Source organism: Lutra lutra, chromosome 2 (assembly GCF_902655055.1).
Source record: "Lutra lutra chromosome 2, mLutLut1.2, whole genome shotgun sequence".
NCBI classification, from domain to species: domain Eukaryota; kingdom Metazoa; phylum Chordata; class Mammalia; order Carnivora; family Mustelidae; genus Lutra; species Lutra lutra.
Genome location: NC_062279.1, coordinates 187651235 through 187672386, shown reverse-complemented (window position 1 = coordinate 187672386; position 21152 = coordinate 187651235). Strand labels below are relative to the sequence as shown.

The 21152-nt window shown below is 45.8% G+C and overlaps 1 protein-coding gene across 1 annotated transcript in view; it reads left to right on the top strand.

Moving 5' to 3' along the window:
• The window catches only part of IGFBP7 (insulin like growth factor binding protein 7), a 76772-nt gene extending 56631 nt beyond the window's left edge, over positions 1-20141 (top strand). The window contains exons 2-4 of the mRNA XM_047719397.1: positions 9909-10018; positions 18850-18966; positions 20021-20141. Of these exons, the coding sequence (XP_047575353.1) occupies positions 9909-10018; positions 18850-18966; positions 20021-20131 (338 nt within the window). The 3' untranslated portion in view covers positions 20132-20141. The remainder of the gene's footprint in view (positions 1-9908; positions 10019-18849; positions 18967-20020) is intronic.
• Positions 20142-21152: the final 1011 nt, after the last annotated feature.

Genomic DNA, 21152 nt, shown 5'->3' with positions numbered 1-21152 from the left:
ACTCCTCCTGCAAAGGCCTTCAAAAGCATCTCCTGAAATGCCGCAGGAATCCTGCCTCTCCGACACTGAGGCATGCGACACTGTAAAGCCCATGGCCTCCATCTTCCATGGTGCCCCACACCGGATCTTCGCGGCTGTCCTGTTTCGCAGTGTGCTCTCCCAGAGCCAGACCGCTGTGCTCACTCTTGCCGTTTCCCTGCCACCACACCTCTGCTCAGGCTGGTCCCTCAAGGTGGGAGCTGCAACTTCAGGGTTTACTCAGTTGCTATTTCCTTTCCCCAGCCATTCCATGTCCAAGTGATGTTCTGTCTTCATTCTGAATAGAGGATTTTTACTGGCTCCAGTCAGTAAGGAATCTATGTTGAAACAGAAGCAAGAACTAGTACTTACTGTTTTTTTTTCTCTGCCCAGGTACCAGGTCCATTGCTGTATCTTTGATCTTTCCACTAATCTAATGATTTCGATCTTTTACCCCATTTCAAGATGAACAATCTGAGAGCTTAAATAACTTGACAGTGTCACATTATTTGAAATGCTAGAACAGGATCCTTGATTCCAAGGTCCGTGCTCCAAACTCACTATATAGTCTGTTACCTCCCCAGCATTTTGTTCTTAATCTAAACTGTTCAGCATCCCCCATCTATCCCAGTAGATTATATTTGGAGGAGAGGAAGCAATTCTTACATACTTTTGCCCCCAGCAGTGTTTGACAGGGCCCCATCATGACAAACTACTGGGTCTTTGTTCACACTAAAGTGTAAATGACTAACAGTAACTACCATAAGCAGATGACTTTGCCTTAAACTAAAGCCCTGATATGAAACCTGGCCTATGCTGCTTAGGATTTAGTACTTCTTCCTCCTGCCCTTGCTGTCCTCCACTGACACCCGTGAGACTGTGTGCTGGATTCCCATAGCCAGGCTCGGCTGCTCTGTCACCCCACCTCTGGAAGTTTCCAGAATGACTTGCCTTGGCAGATGGCTCTGCTCTTTAATTAGCCATCGAGCTACTGCTTCCCCTTATTTAATATCAGGAAGTTTTTGCGTGTTTCATCCCCTTCCCCCTCTTGGCCATCGTGCCTTCCTACTATTCTTTTCCTAGTTTGTACTTTTGTACTTTTGTTTAGTGTTTTTCCCTTCGATGTGTTATCAGAACTCAATCTGGGGATTTTTGCCAAGGTGTCTGAATTCTTCATCTCCATATGTGGTATCACCGTTCTTTCTCAAACCCTCCTTTTTTGGTATGAATGCACATACTGTGTATGAACTGTTCCAAGATTCAGCATCTTTCAAGAGTTTAGATAAGTATGGCTGGAGAATCCACTATAATGTAGAGAAGTCTTTATACTCAGCTGTCTTAGCCATGTGGATAAGTACTCAGAGCTATAGTGCCCATCACATAACCCAACATGATGCAGAAACCCTTTTTTTCATGAGAGGATGATTGATGATCCTCCCCCCCCCCCCACTCCCGGCAGACCTACCCTCCTTGGGGGGGACTCCATGACTAATATACACAAATTAATTTGCATCCCCTGGTCATAGATAGGTTAGTGAGTGGGCAGTAGCCAAGAAACATCGCTTATGGCAAGAGAAAGTCAAGTGGAGGGTTGAAGAAAATGATGATAAATAACCTGCCAGCTGGTTAAGAAGTGGTTCTAGCATCACTTTGGTTAGGTGTCTCGGAAGCACGTACATGGGTGCGTTTTCAAGACAGTGGCTATCTACTCTGTTCCAAATGGCTAATCATGTTTGTGGCGAATTTACTGCTGCCCTTGACCCACTGCATATAATCTGGGCTGTCCCTCCTTCTAGTGAACATGAGGAACATCTGATTCCAGAGTTTTCCGGCTCAGTTCTGACTCCAGGAGGGCACTGGCGTCTTTGGTTAGCCCTGCTGGGGCAAGCGTGGGAGAACAATGATTTGTTAAGCTGTATGGCACTAACTGTGAATGCAATAGGATTTCAGAGAAGAAGGAAGTAGGAATCTTAGCTATATAGAAATGCCAAAGGAGGGTGTCGCTTCAGCTGTAGAGCTTCAAATAAAGGATAGGGCATAGATAATAGATGAGAGGAAGGACATCCCAAGTGGGCCATGCATTATCATAAGTGAAACTTCAAAGTAGTAATGAGCCATGTAATGGTGGGTGAGCATGGGAGTGAGTTTGGGTAGAAGTTAGAAAAGCAGATTTGTAGCGAAAATGGAAGAGAAGATGAGGGAAATGGAAGCGATGAAGAAAAAAAAATACATGATTGAATGTAGTATCAATAAAATGGGACAAAAATAGACAATTGGGGAAAATTTGACTTTTGACTATTTTCCAGTGGAATATATTCAGCTTCAGAATGTGACCTCTCCTAATACCGTCTACGCAACTCTTTCAGATTAAAAAATTTGGCTCACTAGGTAACAGTTGAAACCTTTATAAGCTCTATTTTATTCATTCCTGGGAGAATGAACTTTGTCATGAGTCATGTACATTTGCTGGGAATGGCCAGCAATCCCTGTAAGGAGGGATGAACAATTACTCCAGACTTTACCGTGAAAGAGAGGAGAAGGCAAGGGGTCAACCTTAGAGACAAAGAGCCTTTGCTCTTCTTTGCTCCCACTTTTATTGGTCCTTCAGGATAATGATAAGGTCCTTCAGGTCCTTATCACTATTTCTCAAGCTCCTGATGTGTGACAAGGGGTCCTACCAAAACTAGGAGGATCTGTTTATGGGAAAGATACGATATGATAATCTGCTTGATCTACTAAACATAGACTAAGGGACAATGCAGACATGTCTTAGAGCACAGGGTGGCTGTTTGGGTTAAGAAAGCTTCAGGGAAGGGCACCTGGGTGGCTCAGTGGGTTAATCCTCTGCCTTCGGCTCAGGTCATGATCTCGGGGTCCTGGGATCGAGCCCCGCTTCGGGCTCTCTGCTGGGCAGGGAGCCTGCTTCCGCCTGTCTCTCTGCCTGCCTCTCTGCCTACTTGTAATCTCTCTCTCTGTGTCAAATAAGTAAAATCTTAAAAAAAAAAAAAAAAGAAAGAAAGAAAGAAAGAAAGCTTCAGGGAAGGCAGGTCCCGGCGGCCTTCCTACAGCAGAGTGGTCACGCAGGCCTTGGCATTCCGAAGGCCAGTGCCCTTCTCGGAAACTTCTCTGGCCCCCAGCAGCCTGTATGTAAGCCAGCTGTTATGGCTGGTTTCACGCTCTACATTAACCCCAACACAGACTGCATTTACATAGGAGGTCACTGGGCTGAGTTGTGGGCCACCAGAGCTCCAGAGCCAGGCCCTGGAACTGCAGAACCTCACGGATGTCGAAGATTCCATAGGAGTGAGCTCTAGGACACACTCCTGGTAAGTTTGTTCATTTCTAAGCCCAAAGAGAAGATTCTCAGGCTCGTCCTGGTTTCTTCTGTTAACAGTGGGTAAGTGGCTTGTCCGGGGTCTCTTGGCTTTCAGCAGTAGACATGGATCGAGAGCCAAGTGTCCTGTCTCCCAGAGGGCTTTGTTTTTTGTTGTGTGTTTTTTTAATGATGACATGGTGAGGACCTCTCAGATCAAGTCGAGGAGTGTTTTATGCTCTATAAGAGACTAGGAAATTGTTCCCATATTTAAATACATTATCATCATGCTTTTTATAGGATAACAAATTTTAACTATGTTCTACTACAAGTTCATGTAAATCAGCTTGAGCAAAATGTAGGTCAAATTAAAGATTCCACTTCAGGATCTTCTCCTATGTCATTTGTGTGTGGTTTTGTTTTGTTTATTTGTTCGTTTGTTCATTTATGTTTTTTTTAAAGATTTTATTCATTTATTTGACAGACAGAGATCACAAGTAGGCAGAGAGGCAGGCAGAGAGAGGAGGAAGCAGGCTCCATGCTGAGCAAAGAGCCCGATGCGGGGCTTGATCCCAAGACCCTGGGATCATGACCTGAGCAGAAGGCAGAGGCTTTAACCCACTGAGCCACCCAGGTGCCCCTCATTTGTGTGTTTTGTGAGAACTACTCTTCTTAGCCTCTTCAGAATCAAATTGAAATATTCCAGATTCAAATCCATCCATCCACAATTTTTCCTTTTCTACATTTTTCATGGTTTCTCAGGACATAGCACTTTCTAGGTTATAATTGAATATTCCTAAAATAATCTGGTAATCTGTGGGTCATTTGTCTAGAACTTAATTCAAAGGAGCTGAGGAGAAGGGATGTACCTCTAGGCAGAAATTCCATGGGAGACTTCTAACCCCTCCGAGGTAATTTTAAGGTGACACTAACACATTAAATTGAATTTTAGTTTTCTTCCAAACTTAGGACTTCTTGCTATAATTTCATTTAGGATCTGGCTGTCTTCTGCTCCTCTGCCTCCTCCCTCCCTTCTTCTTCCTCCTTCCCCTTCAGAAAACCATTAAAGAGAAGAGGCCATGTAAGGTCACCAGGTAAGAGTTATTAAAAGGGTGGGGGCAGGCAAGAAAATGAACTTAAAGAGCTAAGATGAAGAGAGATTGGATAAGAATGGGGTTGTGAAAAGTAGGAAAGGAAAATGGAGTAGGCTTATTTGGGTCCAGTCATCTGAGAAAGATAAGTGTGTCTGAGGTGGGGAAGCATTGGGGTAGATGCCTCATGCCGGCCACCGGGCAGTGCCATGGGCAGCTTGGTTGCCCAGGGTGGGAAAGGGGAGGAGACAGGTGGTGGGCAAGTCAGATATTCTCTGTACAGGATGTTTGCTAGACAGATGTCTGAGCAGCCTGAAGTGCTTACTGGAACAAAGACAAGGATAAATAAATAACCAAACCTATCTGGTGTTTGTCCCCATACATTTAAATAGTCTGCAACTTGTTTCAAATGGGATCCAAACACGGAGTATGATCTAGACAATATCATTGGTACCCTTGGCCCGGCCTCAAGAACTGATTTTCAGCTTTTTGCCTGAAAACAAGCTCAAAGGGAACCAAAACTTCCTTTACCCTTAAAAACAAACAAATTCTGGATCTGTTTAGGACTTCTTGGGAAAAAGGCAGAGTAGAAAGAGAAGCTATTTGGTCAGGAGTTGTTTTGCCAAGCTCTCTCCTGAGGGTAGGACAGAACCTTCGGGAACTGGACTGCGTGACAGACATGCAATTCAAGATGACCGTTGGCAGTGAAATTGCTTATCAGTGGAGTATATGAGATGATGGTGCTTTAGATTGGGGGGAGGGGAGTACAGTGTTGCTGGGTCTGCCACCATATTGCCCCCAAATATTTTCACCATCCCTTTGCTTCCGTACAAAACCTGTCCACTTGGTGTCCCTGTGGGTCCCATGAAGTCCCTCTCTTACTCTGTGTCACAGTGGATGCTCACTCATCTTTCTATACAACTGCTATCTTGTGCCTTCATCACAAGCTTGTCCGTTCCCTCTTCACACTCTGAGGAAATTTCCAGACCAGTGAGTGGCAAAGAACCAGGCAGAGTTTAGTAAGTAGGTGACCCAGTGGGTATCAGCACTGAGCAGCGTAAACAGGATGAGTCTGAAACCATGGATCCTTCCAACACAGGAAATCCGATCGAAGCCATCCTGCCTCCACTGGTTCTGGGAGGTTGGTTGGTGTCTTGAATATTAGTCTAATCATTCACTGATCTGACTCGGCTTTGCAAGAGACTACATAGCAAAACCTAAAGGGCATTCTGTAGGTCAGCACTTTCTAGTGTAGATACTGTTTACTCAAGTTTTCTTTATGTTCTTGAATCTGACATTTGTTCAAGGACATACGCAATAGCCAAGGGATTTTGTGAATGTTGTGCAGCAGACGGGTCCTCATAGCCCCTCTGCCCCTCTACCCCCATCAACTCAACGGATTCAGTGAGTAATGCACAATTTATGGTATGGAATCTTGTAGAATTCTTGGGATGGGCTGGTAAGCAGAATTGATGAGAATTATGTCCTTAGAGTGTCTAAATATTGACTGAGCCCATTCACCTCAAGTTTAATATGTATTCCAAGGGTTGGGACAGAGAAAGAGGAACCCACAGACTGATTTGTCCTGATCTTGAACCTCCTGGTGATGGCTCTCATTCAGAAAACTTCTGGCTTCAGAAAGAGTTTTGAAAGAACTCTTGTGCTTCCTGAAATGTAATGCTTCTTGGAATAAGGAGAGGGTTGGAGAGGGGTGGATGTAATGGATCTGCTCTCTCTTCAGTGCTATGCTCTGAATACATTTCTAAATTATACCACAGTCATTATTGGTGCAAGGACAGACACACAGAGCAACGGAACACAAGAAAGAATCCAGAAGTAGACTCACTCATATATGCTCAATGGTTTTACCGTCATGATTCGGCAAGAAAAGGGTGGCCTTTTCACCAGATGATGCCAAAGTGGTTGAAGTCCTTTGCGGGAGGTGGAGGGATGAACTTTGACCTCTACTTCCCAGGATACACAAAAATCATTTCAAGATGGGCCACAAACCTAAATGTGAAAGGTAAAACTATAGAGTTTATAGAAGAAAACAGGAGGTCTTTATGATCTCAGGCTAGGCAAAGGTTTCTTTAAACAGTCCTTTTTAAAGGACTAATCATAAAAGAAAAATATGTGATAAATTGGACCATATGTGTGCCAGAATGTGCCCCCTGACTAAGACCGAGGGCTCCGCGACTGGTTCTGACGACGTTAGGGAGACAGATGCAAGTTAAAATAAGTGGTTTGTTATAAGGCTCAGGCATCAGGACCTCATGGGAAAAGAAAAGTCTTGTGTGGTTTTAATACATGAGAGAGAGCTTTGTTCCCGAGCCCCTCCACAAGGGAACACTAGAATATTCTCTGAACAATCTCTTGAGGTCCCCTGAGCTTTGAGGTCATCCTAGAGAGTCTGTGTGTGGGAGGGAGGACAGAGCCACAGGGACGCCCACAGGGAGGTGAGGGAAAGTAGTTCAGATTCCAGCCAGATCTGGTTCTCCTATAGGCCCACCCTGGGGTCCTGGGACCCTGGGGGAAGCCAGGGATGCAGTCAGGCCTGGTCCAGACCTTTGCGGGGTCCTGTGTGGGTTCGGTCAGACTAGGAAGCACTGGAGACCGAGCCAGAAACACACACAAATGCAGCACGACCACGCTCACCCCATCCACATTTGTGACTGAAAAGCCAAGACCCCTGGCCAAGATAGAGGCTTCCTCTTCAGACCTACGGTTTAGAGGAAAGGAAGCACGAAATCTATTTAGAGCTTTCAGAACTTTGATTGTTTTGCACATTCTTACAAAGGGGAAAAAAATAAAAATACCCCGAGGGATTAGAAAAAAAAAAATCAACATCTAATACTTCAGATGAGTGGGAAAAAATCTTAAATGCTGGAGTCATTTCCTTTCTATTTCAAAAAATTATTAGTGTGCTGGAAATAGCCTGTTGAAAAAGGGGAGATTTTGTGTCCTTTGAATCCTAATTGTGCCAGAAAAATTTTCCAGGCCTAAAGGGGAAGTTGTCCCTTTCCCAGGACACTGATGCAAGATGACCCCACAGTCGGACCTTTTATTTGGCAGCGGAGAGCCAGGATTCGGAGGGAATGATTAACTCATTCATTCAAGAACTGGCACTGAGCATTGAGGACAGGCCAGGTTTGGTTTGGGAGTAGGGTGCTGTGTAGCTACAGCATGGGGGTGGGGGCAGGGAGGCCCAGCACAGAAGGTCAGGCTCCCAGCCCTGCCCCCACCTCTTCTGTGGACTGTCCCTCATGCCCTAAAGGCCCCTGTGCTTGAAACCGGGCATTCAGAATGAGCAGAAGTGAAATCCTAAACACAAGACACTAAGAAGACAGTGTGTGCGCCTCCCTACAGCAGATGCTGGGGAGCTCCTCTCCCAAACCCCCCAGGAGCACTGAGCAAGCACTGTTCTCTGTGTCTGTTGGCTTCAAAAATGCTGCATTTCAGGAGCGCCTGAGTGGCTCTGGCACTAATCGTCTGCCTTCGGCTCAGGTCATGATCCCAGGGTCCTGGGATGGAGCCCCACATCAGGCTCCCTGCTCTGCCTGCCGCTCTGCCTACTTGTGACCCCTTTCTCTTTCTCTCTCTTCCCTCTGTGTCAAATAGATAAATGCAATCTTTAAAAAAATAAAATTTTTAAAAAGTGCTACATTTCAGAGCTGGGTTACTTGCTTGAGCTCCAGGTAACGTGTGAAGGATTGAATGGGTTTCCGTGCCATTGTATTTAGCCATTGGCTGGCTGCTGAGAGCAGGCTTACAGCACTTCCTCCATAAAGGTCTCCACTGTAAATGCTGTAAATGTTTTAGGCCATTCGGCTTCAGTCACAGTGGCCAGACTCGAGGCATGACTGTGTTCCAATAAAACTTAATTTATGGACACTGAAACGTGACTCTCCCATAATTTTCACATCATGAAATATCCATTCCCCGCTCCCCAACCATTTAAAAACACAAAAGACCTCTTAGGCACCAGGCAAAAACGAGTGGCAGGCCCGATTTGGTGCATGGGCCATAGTTTTGGCCGACCCAGGGACCTCTTTAGTAACAAAAAAGATGCGTCCCATTGATGATGACTTTTCTTTTCCTATGAGGTCCCGGTGCCTGAGCCTTACAACAAACCACTTATTTTAACTCGTGTCTGTCTCCCTATCATTGTCAGAACCAGTCTCGGAGCCCTCGGTCTTAGGGGGCACATTCTGGAGAGCACCTGTGTAAGGACCGTCTTACCAGACAGGATAGATCAGACCAAGAAGGCCTGGAGAGGTGTTCCAGAATTGGGAGGATGGGCAGGTACCACTCTGGGCTCTCGCTGGGTGGTCTCATGCCCGCCAAAGCTTTGTGGGCAGTGTCTTGACACGTTCCCCCACTTGCCGGAGCTCCCTGCCAGGGACCTAGACACTTAGAGCCCAGGAAAGAGCTGTGTCCTTGGGCATCCTGGTCACACCTGGTGCACCTATCACTGTTGCTGTTTTACCCAGTGCCTCCCCCAGCTGAGAAGAAAGCCCTTTCCCCTTCCTCCGGGAGACCTAGGCCACTTCTCAAAGGTCTCTCTCTCCTTGCTGTCTCCCAGGTCACACGGCCAAGTCACCATTACTTCCTGATCACCTTGACTTGTCGATCTTCAATCCTAAACCTTCTTAAAACAGGGACTGCCATCTTTCTAAGTGCACAGCACATTTTCAAATATCTTTAGATTTTTTTTCTTTCACTACCTAAGTCAGTTATTCCCTCCCTGCCAAAAGTAGAAATTCTGGTAAATGGGCACCTGGGTGGTTCAGTCAGTTAAGTGACCAACTCTTGATCTCAGCTCAGGTCTTGATCTCAGGGTCATGAGTTCAAACCCTGTGGGGGGCTCCACACTGGGTGTGGAGCCTACTTTAAAAGAAATTCTAGTGGGCGCCTGGGTGGCTCAGTGGGTTAAGCCGCTGCCTTCAGCTCAGGTCATGATCCCAGAGTCCTGGGATCGAGTCCCGCATCGGGCTCGCTGCTCAGCAGGAAGCCTGCTTCCCTTCCTCTCTCTCTGCCTGCCTCTCTGCCTACTTGTGATCTCTCTCTGTCAAATAAATAAATAAAAATCTTTATAAAAAAAAAAAAAAGAAATTCTAGTAAGCAAAAAGGAAAAACAAACATTTTGGAACTAAATCTCATTATATTAATTGGAATAGCCCAGATAATGCAAAACAGCTGGTAAATTTAAACCATTAAATGTGATTTAAGGGAGCAGAAAATTTTGTGAACAACACATTTTTCTTCCTACTGCTTTTTGTTTGTTTGTTTAGATGTATGCATTTCCAAAGCAGAGCTTAAAAGTCACGCTGGTGACGGGGATGCCAGTGTGGCCTTCGCAGTTTGCTTTAGATCATGCACAGAAGGGACAGCCTCCTAAACAGAATCAAGTATTGACTTCCTAGTACGCTGACTGATGTTACAGACTGTTTAAAAAGACGTGTTTGGCTTTGTGTTCTCTCCTGTAGGGCCTTCCATCGTGACACCCCCCAAGGACATCCGGAATGTCACTGGTGCCCAGGTGTACTTGAGCTGTGAGGTCATTGGAATCCCAACCCCAGTGCTCATCTGGAACAAGGTCAGTGGCACAGCCTCTAGGAAGGTCTCCTAGGCTGATGATCTCTCTCAGGCACAGGGACGACCACGATCTAAAACACTCTGGCCTCTTCTATTCCCTGCTGCTTCTCAAAGGTGAGGCCTGTGGCCATCTTCCAGACACCGCCCCTGAGCCTGACCTCCAGAACGGTCTCCGCTCTGCTTTCCGTATCGCTGCCTGAGCATGGAGGTGTAGGAACTCGGAAACTGTAATGCGAACGCCTGAACCCACCCAGAGAGTGTGTGCACGTGTGAGTGTGAGCACGTGTGTGCAGGAGTGTGTGCCCGTCGGAGACGGTACAGCATGGTGGTTAACGATGTGAGTTCCTTAACCAGGTTGCTAGAGTTCCAAGCCCGGGGTTTCTGACCCTGAGCACTACGAACGTTTGGAACTGGATAATGCTTTGTTGTGGGCGCTGCCCTGTGCCTTGCAAGAGCTTCAGCAGTGGCCCTGGTCCCTGGCCTCTCGTGGCTGGCTCTACGCCAATGCACCACCCCGACTCGTGTCAAAAATGTGTCAAGGCACTGCCAGGTGTCTCCAAGGGGGAAAATCGCCTAGAATGAGAACGAATGCTCCCAACCTCAGTGTCTTTCTCTGTATGATGAAGGCAGCATGTAATTTTTGTAAAGATTGCATAAAGCGATGTAGGTAAAATCCCTTGGCCTGTTCTCAGACCCACAGTTAATATTCCATTGATGTTAGCTGCTTTTCCCGGAAATACTTGCCTTCAAGTATTTGAAGAGATTGTCTTGTGTTAACTGTCTTCACGTTTGAAGGGTAACCTATCCCCAGCGTGTCTGTAGAAGGGAAAAGAAAACACTTATTTGCCAGATCGAATAATACGTCACCGTTATACTGTGCATTATTTTCCATGATTTCCCTCTTCGCGCATTTTGACTCAGTTAAGCCTCACAGCAATGTGAGCGAGTAAATGTCATCAAACTGGTGCTGTCAAAAAGGAAATAGAGTTTAAGTGAGAAGGCATCACCAGATACCCCTTTTTAGCTGGTTCTCCGCTCCAGCAAGCTCTCAGGTGCTCTCTCTTGATTATTTCCTTTGCTGGTATCTGACCAGAGGATCAGCTTCTGGAATTCCACAGGGTATCTTGGCTCCCATGGTCAGAATCTTTATGTTGCAAGTTGTAGAAACTCCCTTCAGGCTACCTTGAGCAAGAGAAAGGGAGGGTGAGAAGTGATTCCAGCCTCCAGGGCTCCCACATCCAGGAACCCACTATGGTCAGGACTCTGTTCTTGACTCTCGACTCTCCATGTGTTGTTGGTCTCATTTTTGTCCTTCTACCTCCAGACGCTGCTTCCACACTGTAGGCGGCGTTGTCATTGGCCGCCCCAGGCTCCCATTATTACCGCCCCGTTGAAGACTCCAGGGGAAAGAAAGGGCTTCCCCTCTCCCTGCTGCACTGTGAATCCCAGAGGACTGGGACTCAGGTGGGATCACCTGCTGCACTCTGGCTCCCCCATGTGGCCAGAGGGTGCATCACCGTGTGCGGCCCGCTGGTGGCAGTGAAATCAGGGTGATTCCAGAAAATGCCTGGCTGTGGGGATGGGCAGAGACACCACCAGCTATATTACAGCTGACATTTACAGCCGTAATTCCTGTTAATGAGGACAGGGAAGGGGCGCCTGGGTGGCCCAGTCGGTTAAGCTTCTGCCTACAGCTCAATCATGATCCCTGGGTCCTGGGATCGAGCCCCTCATGGGGCTCCCTGCTCAGTGGGGAGCCTGCTTCTCCCTCTGCCACTCCCCCTGCCTGTGCTCTCTCACTCTCTCTGTCAGATAAATAAATGAAATCTTTAAAAAAAAAAAAAAAAAGAGAGAGAGAGAGAGAAAGGGGACGCCTGGGTGGCTCAGTTGGTTGGACGACTGCCTTCGGCTCAGGTCATGATCCTGGAGTCCAAGGATCGAGTCCCGCATCGGGCTCCCAGCTCCATGGGGAGTCTGCTTCTCTCTCTGACCTTCTCCTCGCTCATGCTCTCTCTCACTGTCTCTCTCTCAAATAAATAAATAAAATCTTTAAAAAAAAATAAAAATAAAATAAAATAATTTAAAAAAGGAGAAAAAAGGACAGTGAAATTTCACCTCGATTTGTTTTTGAAAGGGGAGAGAAGAGCAGCCCTCCAGGCCCAGATGTGCGCCTTCTGGCATAGGCTGCTGCCGCTCCCCAATGCTTATGTGGAGGCTCCCAGTTTGTTCAGAGGGTGGAGACGCGGAGGAACAACTTTTCCAGAGAATTCCACAGAAAGCCCTGTTGCAGTTCTCTAGGGAGGACGCGGTGGGGGGCCAGGGTGACCCCAAGTGTGTGGAGCATGTGACCTTATTGCCCAATCTTGGCAGAGAGTAATTTCCTCTGTCCTGGCTCTGCCGCACCCCAGCTAACCTACATACATCCCAGGACAGTAAATCCGCCTCGGGAATCTTTCCCTTGGAAGCTTCCCAGAGGATCTGTGGCCGGAGGGAGGGGTATGGGGAGGACTTGCCAGAACCTAGCAAAACCTCGCTGCCGGGCTCTGCTGAATTTCGTCTGCCTTTGTAGTAATTTGCCGCACACGTAACCTAAAGTGGTGGGGTTTTTTTAGGCAGACTGTGACCCACCAGCATGTCCTCAATTCAGTGTAGAGATCGCAACCAGCACTCTCTTTACAAAGTAGAACAGAAACTATCCTGAGGCATGGATCACATTTAGTAAGGGTATCGTTTCCCACAACTCTCCTTTCCCATGTACCAGATCCCAGTGTAAAACGCATTTCTTGCTGTGGGCCATGTCCACAATTGAATAGGCCGTTTGTTTCTCACCACTCTCCCTGGAACCAAACTGTTGAGAATTCAAAGGAAAAAAACGTCACATTCAGATTCAGTTTAAGCACAGCATTGTTTTTTATTATGAATGGATATTAGGATCTCAATTGTTAAGCCAGAGTTCCAAGAAGGTCGCAGGTCTTTCTTACTCAAGGATTCTTAGCCACGGCAGAGCGAGCTTACAGAGCGATGCTGGTCTCGGAGACACGGAAGGCTGCAGTAGCGCCCCCTTGTGGCCGCCACAGCTGGTGCGTGATCTGCACTTGACCTGTAGTTAACTAAGTGATGTTAAGTCCCATACTTTCCCCGCAAGCCTCTAGCCTTAAAGGAAAGCAGCAATATTTTCAGATGGGGAAATGAACTGAAATAGCCGTATTTTAGGCTGAAATAGCCCTAAATCAGGCAAGTCAGAAATGCTCACGGAGAAGATAAAACACCTAGAATACCTTCCAAACACTTGGAGTTTCTGAGACTGAGACTCTCTCTTCAGTTCTTTACCTGCCTGAACATTTCCGCAGATTTGAGCTTTCATGACTTCTAAGAATTTTTTTTAATTAAAAACAGTAAGTGATAATGGTAATATTAGGAGAAACTCTCCAAAGATATAAAAGAGTTCAGAATCTCCCACCTTCTTCCACTCCCTGAAATTACTAGCGAGGACTGTCCTGGTTTTCATCTTTCTGAACCCTTACTTGTGCCCGTAAACCAGCACATATCCCCAGTGTGTGGGGTGAGGTGGGAATAGACTGAGAACATTACTGTGAAATTTGCTTTTCTCGATAAATACTTCAGGGCAGCCCTCCAGGTCTGCTTCTCAGTAACTACATGATAGTCCGAGTATGGGTTTACCATAATTATTGAGCCATTCCTGTATTGTTTGTTTTTCCCAGGTTTTGACCACCTTAAATAACATGCAAGTATATGTGTATCCTATATCCAAGTGCTCTTATTCCCCGCCCTCCCTGTAGAGGATAGTTTCCCCCAGAAGATACATGACTAGGCAGAAGATTTGTTTCATGCTAGTTTTAATAGACATTCTCAGATTCCGTTCTAAACAGATTGTAGCAGTTCACACTCTCCCCAGTAGTGTGTGGGAACCATTTTCCCGCATCCTCACCAGCACTGAATATTGCCCAACTTTTTAATTTTTGTTAATGATAGGTAAAAATACCCTTTACTTCTTAATTTCCTTGACTACACTGAGAATTTTTTTTTCACATTGTAGTATTCCCATTTCTTTGTAGTTTGGTAATCTTTTTAAAATTTTAATTGTTTTAAGGATTTCACTTATTTGAGAGCAGCGGGGTGGGCAGGAGGGTGCAGAGGGAGAAGGAGCAGACTCTCCGCCAAGCAGGGAGCCCAAACTGGGCTCCATCCCAGGACCCTGAAGTCATGACCTGAGCCTGAGCCAAAGGCAGAGGCTTAACCTACTGAATCACCCAGGTGCCTCTAATTTTTTAATTTTATTTTAGTTCCAGTATAGTTAACATACAGTGTAATTAGTTTCAGGTGTGCAGTAGTGTGATTCATCAGTCCCACACATCACACGGTGTTCCTCACACGTACATTCCTTAATCCCTATCACCTGGTCACCTGGTCTACCCACTCCCCCAGCCCAGCCTTCCCACCGGTAACCATCAATTTGTTCTTTGTAGTTAAGGGTCTGTAAGGGTGCCTTGGTGGTGCGGTCAGTTAAGTGTCCGACACTTGATAGCAGCTTAGTCCTTGATGTCAGGGTTGTGAGTTCAAGCCCTGTGTTGGGCTCCATGCTGGGCATGGGACCTACTTTAAAAAAAATCATCTGTTTCAGTTTGTCTTTTTTCCCCTTTGTTCCTTTGGTTTCTAAATTCCATGTACAAGTGAAATCATGTGGTATTTGTCTTTCTCTGACTTATTTTGCTTAACGTGATACCCTCTAGCTCCATCCATCTTACAGATGGCAAGATTTCATTCTTTTTATGGCTGAATAATATTTCATTTGTGCGCGTGTGCGTATATACACACACCACATGTTTATCCATCTTTCAACACTTGGGCTGCCTCTGTAATTTGGCTGTTAAAGATAATGCTGCTATAAAGATGGGGGCGTGCATCCCCTTAAACTAGTGTTTCTGTATTTGGGGGGTAAATATCCTGTAGTGCAATAACTGAACCGTAGGGTGGTTCTATTTTTCACTTTTTGAGGAGCCTCCACTGGCTGCACTGCCCGCAGTGCATGAGGGACCCATTTCCTCCACATCCTCCCCAGTGCTGGTTTGTTACGGGTTTGACTTCAGCCATTCTGACATGTCAGCTGGCATCTCGCTGTGGTTCTGATTTGTATTTCCCTGATGATGAGTGACGCTGAGCACCCTTCGTGTGTCTCTTGGCCGTCCATATGTCTGTTTTACAGAAACATTTGTTCACGTCTTTTGCTCATTTTTAATTGGATTACTTTTTTGGGTGTTGAGCTGTAGAAGTTCTTGATGTATTTTGAAGAGAATATTTTCCTATTCATGTGTTATAGGAATTGCCTCTCCAGATATCATTTACCTATTTTTCTCTTGGATTGTCTCTAATTATTAGTCTGTGGCTTTTTGTATATGAGAGATCTTGACCCTTTCCCGCGTATTACAAATATTTTTTTCTTTGACAATCATTTTGTCTTTAATGGGTTACAGTGGCTGGGCATCTGAAAACTTCAACAGATAGGTATTTATTTAATCATAAACCTCTTCTGAAACTTCACCAGAAAGGCCCAGCAAATATGTCCAACACTGCATAAATGTCCTTTAATGGTTTCCTGAAACTCAGTGAACACCTTGAAATGCATTAACCTGTAAGAGTCAGACTGTTTAATCCTGCTTCTGTAACCACTGGCACTTTTCATTATTAATTGCTTATCTGCAGTAGCAGGCTTCAGGAAGACACTGTTGTAGCTAAAATACAAGCAGAGAGAGCTGAAATGACTTCCTGGGGCTCCCTCTGATCCTCCCCGTCGTTGACCCTTCACGGCAAGCGGTGACTGCTAGCCAGTTTTTTCTGCCTAGATTTCTAAGGTTCAAACTCAGGAGCACTTCCAGCCCATTGCACATCTGTCAGATTGTCTTAGAAGCCACTTTTCTCAGCCTGCATCCTTTTTTTTTTCCCCCTCAAACCATAAAGCACATTTATCAACAAACTCCCCCTCCGAAAAGGGAGCAAGGGAATGTGCCATATAAAAATTTACCATGTAGGGGCGCCTGGGTGGCTCAGTGGGTTAAGCCGCTGCCTTCGGCTCAGGTCATGATCCCAGGTCCTGGGTTCGAGCCCCGCATCGGGCTTTCTGCTCAGCAGGGAGCCTGCTTCCTCCTCTCTCTCTGCCTGCCTCTCTGCTTACTTGTGATTTCTCTCTGTCAAATAAATAAATAAAATCTTTTAAAAAAAAAAATTTACCATGTAGCAATACTTGACATTTCTGCGTGTTTTCTACGTGGTGTGTAGCTTTTTACAATATATTAAAATAGGAGCTCTGTTAAATGTAAGTATTCACTTTCCAAACAAATGCTTGACGAGTACAGTTTCTCCGTACACAGTGGATCAGGCTAACGGGCACAGAATGCCCCTTACCAAGAGCGACACAATCGGGGGACCAGCAGCTCCGTTGCTGAGGTGCCGTATTTCATGCAGGAGTGTTTTTCTGCTCTGGTCACACTCAAAGGTCTTAGAGAATTCTGAAATGCACTGAAGACCAGAGATACATTACTTTGGCCATTGAATCAATCCTTACACCATTGTTGAAACCATTTTCAACTATTTTCAAAATCTGCACTAGCATGAACTGGTTTTGCCAGCTACTGGGGAGACAGAAGGAAAAAAATGCCTCCCAAATTTATGTTTTGTCTTGATAGCACTCCTGTGTGAAAAATATTAAGATACTTGGTTTTCTCTAATAATTGCAATAGGGAAAAATCCCAGGGGAAAAGAGCAAGGAAGCAAAATCCAGGCATCCCAAATCAGTAATAATGCAAGGATTTTTTTTTTTAAAGAGTTTATTTATTTATTTGACAGACAGAGATCACAAGTAGGCAGAGAAGCAGGCAGAGAGAGACGAGGAAGCAGGCTCCCTGCTGAGCAGAGAGCCCGATGCGGGGCTTGATCCCAGGACCCTGGGATCATGACCTGAGCCGAAAGCAGAGGCTTTAACCCACTGAGCCACCCAGGTGCCCCAATGCAAGGATTTTTTAATTTAATAATGCAAGGAGTAAGAGTCGGCCTAGTTGGCTCAGTGGGTTAAGCCTCTGCCTTCGGCTCGGGTCATGGTCCCAGGGTCCTGGCATCGAGCCCTACATTGGGCTCTCTGCTCAGCAGGGAGCCTGCTTCCCCCTCTCTCTCTGCCTGCCTCTCTGCCTACTTGTGATCTCTGTCAAATAAATAAAATCTTTGAAAAAAAGAAAAGAAAAAAAGTGTTGGCCTAGGTCACCTCATGGTTTTCAGAGCCCCAGCCCTGGTGTCATGCCGCAGGGAAAACAGAGTAGGTTTGAAGTTGAGACAAGAAGCTTAAGAGCCTGCGGTAGGAGTAGGATCAGGAAGGGAGAAGCAACATACATGGAGAGCATCCGCACTGGCAGCTGGGCTCCTGGGTCTCAGAATTTGCTTAGTTAAGAAAATGAGAACTGGGGCGCCTGGGTGGCTCAGTGGGTTAAGCCGCTGCCTTCGGCTCAGGTCATGATCCCAGGTCCTGGGTTCGAGCCCCACGTCGGGCTTTCTGCTCAGCGGGGAGACTGCTTCCTCCTCTCTCTCTGCCTGCCTCTCTGCTTACTTGTGATTTCTCTCTGTCAAATAAATAAATAAAATCTTTAAAAAAAAAAGAAAAGAAAATGAGAACTACCTGTGAGATTGCAAATCCTTTTTTTTAATTACAAGTAGCATCAGTAAACATCAACCTAGCTCTTTTTTTTTTAAACATTTTATTTATTTGAGAGAAGAGAGAGACAGTGAGAGAGAGCATGAGCGAGGAGAAGGTCAGAGGGAGAGGCAGACTCCCCGTGGAGCTGGGAGCCCGATGCGGGACTCGATCCCGGGACTCCAGGATCATGACCTGAGCTGAAGGCAGTCGCTTAACCAACTGAGCCACCCAGGCGCCCTCAACGTAGCTCTTAAAGGTGGCCCGGGATGGAATGAACACTGCTTTGTGTATCCCTTTGGTCTTTTTTAAACCCATCCTCATTACAAGCCTTAAAATATTTATTTGTACTCTGTGACTCAGCAGTTCCACTTCTAGAAATTTATGCTAAATGTGCATGTACAAAAAGGCTGCAAGTAAATTTTATTTTTCCATGTATTTTTCTGTATTTTCCAGAGTTTATTTTATGAACACAGTTCACAGGAGGAAAATTAGGAAAGTGTTCACTATTATCCTGAAACCAAGGAGACTGAATGTCTTCCTAACCCATCCCTGTTCTCATCATGATGCACAGGGGTGGGCAGCAAGCAGCTTTTGTCGTAAGAGAACGGTGACAGCATGTACATGACAGGCATTTTTGCTCTCAGGTCTTTCATAAGTCATTAGAATGAACGCTTAGCCCTCAGAACAAAAGGAACAATATTGGTTTTGGACTCAACCTCCTGTTTTCTGTCATAGAGGTGGTTGCAGGACTTGGGCTTCCCACACGAGGTCCCAAGAATCAAACCTAACACTTGGTGACAGTTTGTCAAACACCGTGTGGCAAGCAAGAAAAGCTCAGCAAAGAGAAGCAGTATTTACAAGGGCACGAGTGAATAATAGTGGCAGCAAAGTGTGACGGTGTGTATTCCCCAAGCATACGGAAATATACATTAGTTTAAAATACATAGATTTCAGAGGGAAACTGACAGGAAGAAATAAAAGATCTATAAGTATTCAGGAAAGAATAATGTGGAAATTGCTGGGTTCAATCCAGTTAGGAAGTCTGACCTATGCCCTGTACAGTTCCAAGAACGTGGCTACTTCCAAGTTGATAATTCAGTGCAGAAAACTCAAGACTGTTTCCTTTTTTGTAGGTAAAAAGGGGTAACCACGGAGTTCAAAGGACAGAACTCTTGCCTGGTGACCGGGATAACCTGGCCATACAGACTCGGGGTGGCCCAGAAAAGCATGAAGTCACTGGCTGGGTGCTGGTGAGTACTGAGAATTGGCAAGGATTTCATTCTTAGGATTAGACACAGCAAACCTGGCAAAGGTGCGGGACGTCCTGCCAGGCTGAAAGGATGTGCCTTGCTAGCCACACCTCTTTGGGACAGGCCTCCCAGAAAACTTGCTGCTCTTTTCGGGGTTAACTTAACAAAGAGCTAAGATTGGTTGAATGTTTTAGAACCAACAAATACATGGGAACTAATTTTTTAAGAATTCAAAGCAGGTGAGGGGGGAGAGAGAGGATGGTGGGGTTATGGACATTGGGGAGGGTATGTGTTATGGTGAGTGCTGTGAAGTGTGTAAACCTGGCGATTTACAGACCTGTACCCCAAGGCTAATAATACATTATATGTTTATAAAAAAATTTAAAATTTTTTTTAAAAATTCAAAGCAGGGGGCACCTGTGTGGCTCAGCGGGCTAAGCGTCTGCCTTTGGCTCAGGTCATGATCCCGGAGTCCTAGAATTGAGCCCCACATCCAGCTCCTTGCTCAGCAGGGAGCCTGCTTCTTCTTCTCCCTCTGGCTCCCCCTGCTTGTGCTCTGTCAAAATTTTAAATAAGTTTTTTAAAAATTCAAGCAGAGGCGCATGGCTGACCCAGTCAGTAGCGCGTGTGACTCTTAATCTCAAGAGTTGTGAGTCCAAGCGCCATGTTGGGCCTAGAATTTACTTTAAAAAAAAAAGAATTCAAAGCAAAATACACGGAACTAAATGGCCTGAGCATTAATTATTTTTATTTGGCCTTTGATACTCCCAAATTGTACTAACAACCCTATCAACGTCTTCCTCGAACTGGTATGTGCACCTGTTCACAGTTCTTGAGCCTCGCGGCGTGACGAGGAGCTGTCCGTGCGGTGTCCTCAGTGTGAATCCTCCCGCAGAGCACACGGGGCAGCGGTCTGTCCTGCAGCCCGGTGCTCGCGCTATTTCTGTATCTCGCTGTGAATCCCCTATTCATCCTAAGAAATAATGACCTCACTGAAGCCACGGGGAAAAGAGAGGTGCCCCAGAGGAGCTGAAGATCCTTTTTTCCCCCGCAGGTATCTCCTCTCAGTAAGGATGATGCTGGAGAGTACGAATGCCACGCATCCAACTCGCAAGGAGAGGCTTCCGCATCGGCAAAAATTACAGTGTTGGATGCCATATATTAAATACCAGTGATAAAAGGTAGGTAATAAATCTCACATTTAAGGACTAGTGCTTTTGTTTAAGAATGAACAGAGCCAGGGATGAAAGCATCCGACATCGCTCTTAACTGACGTTGTTATCAAAATGAAGAGCGCGGGGCTCTACAAGCACATCCGGGTGGTTAATGGAAAGCTACTGTAAGGACGCCACTGCTTTCACCCTGTCTCACGTCTCAAACTGGAACGGAACGGCTTATATTTCCCGTAAATTTTCTATCCACATGGCAGTCTTCCCTGGTGTTGCAACTATTATATTAAATTTCCATTTTAAAGTAAGTGATTGTGAGCAATTCAGGTCCTTCACTTTGAGCTTTTATAAGAAAAAGCCAGAAGGGAGAGTATCCTGGCAGGAACCCAAACTCTCTTCTGTTGTACCATCAAAAGCTTCCTCTCAAGCACCTACCCCAGGAGCATCAGAGTAATGCTACTTTACGTTTCTGTACTTCGCTTAGACTCATGTTTGAACTGGCTTCTTGTGAATCAAAAATAAGAAAATTTACTATCAGCATCTGCGGACCCATCCCCCTGTGCAGATCTCAGGCCTGCAGTAGGGCAGGAGGAAGTCCCAAGTAAACAGGCTTGGTCAGGCTCTCCTCGGCCGGGCTGTGCAAAGCCAGGTGACGAGACGGCAGAGCTCAGCCTGACGTCATGTTTGCATCTCAGCTCTGCCCCTAATTATCCTCCGCTTGGAATGCTGAGTGAAAGCTTCATGACCGAGAAAGTTCTTCAGCCTCTCTGCATCTCAACTAGCTCGTCTGTGAAACGAGCTCTTCTACTTCTGTAACGAGGTCCATGTCTTACGCATAAAAACCCAGAGCTCACATTCCAAAGAGCATTTTGTACAGCTCTTTTGTATCGCTCATTCACATCCCCTTCACATCTTTATTTGGAAACAGTAAAAAGTACCTGGAAATTAGAAAGTCAGCCACATCCGTATCTGTAACTAATTTTCATCTTTTTCTAACTAGGTGAAGGTGCTGACCTG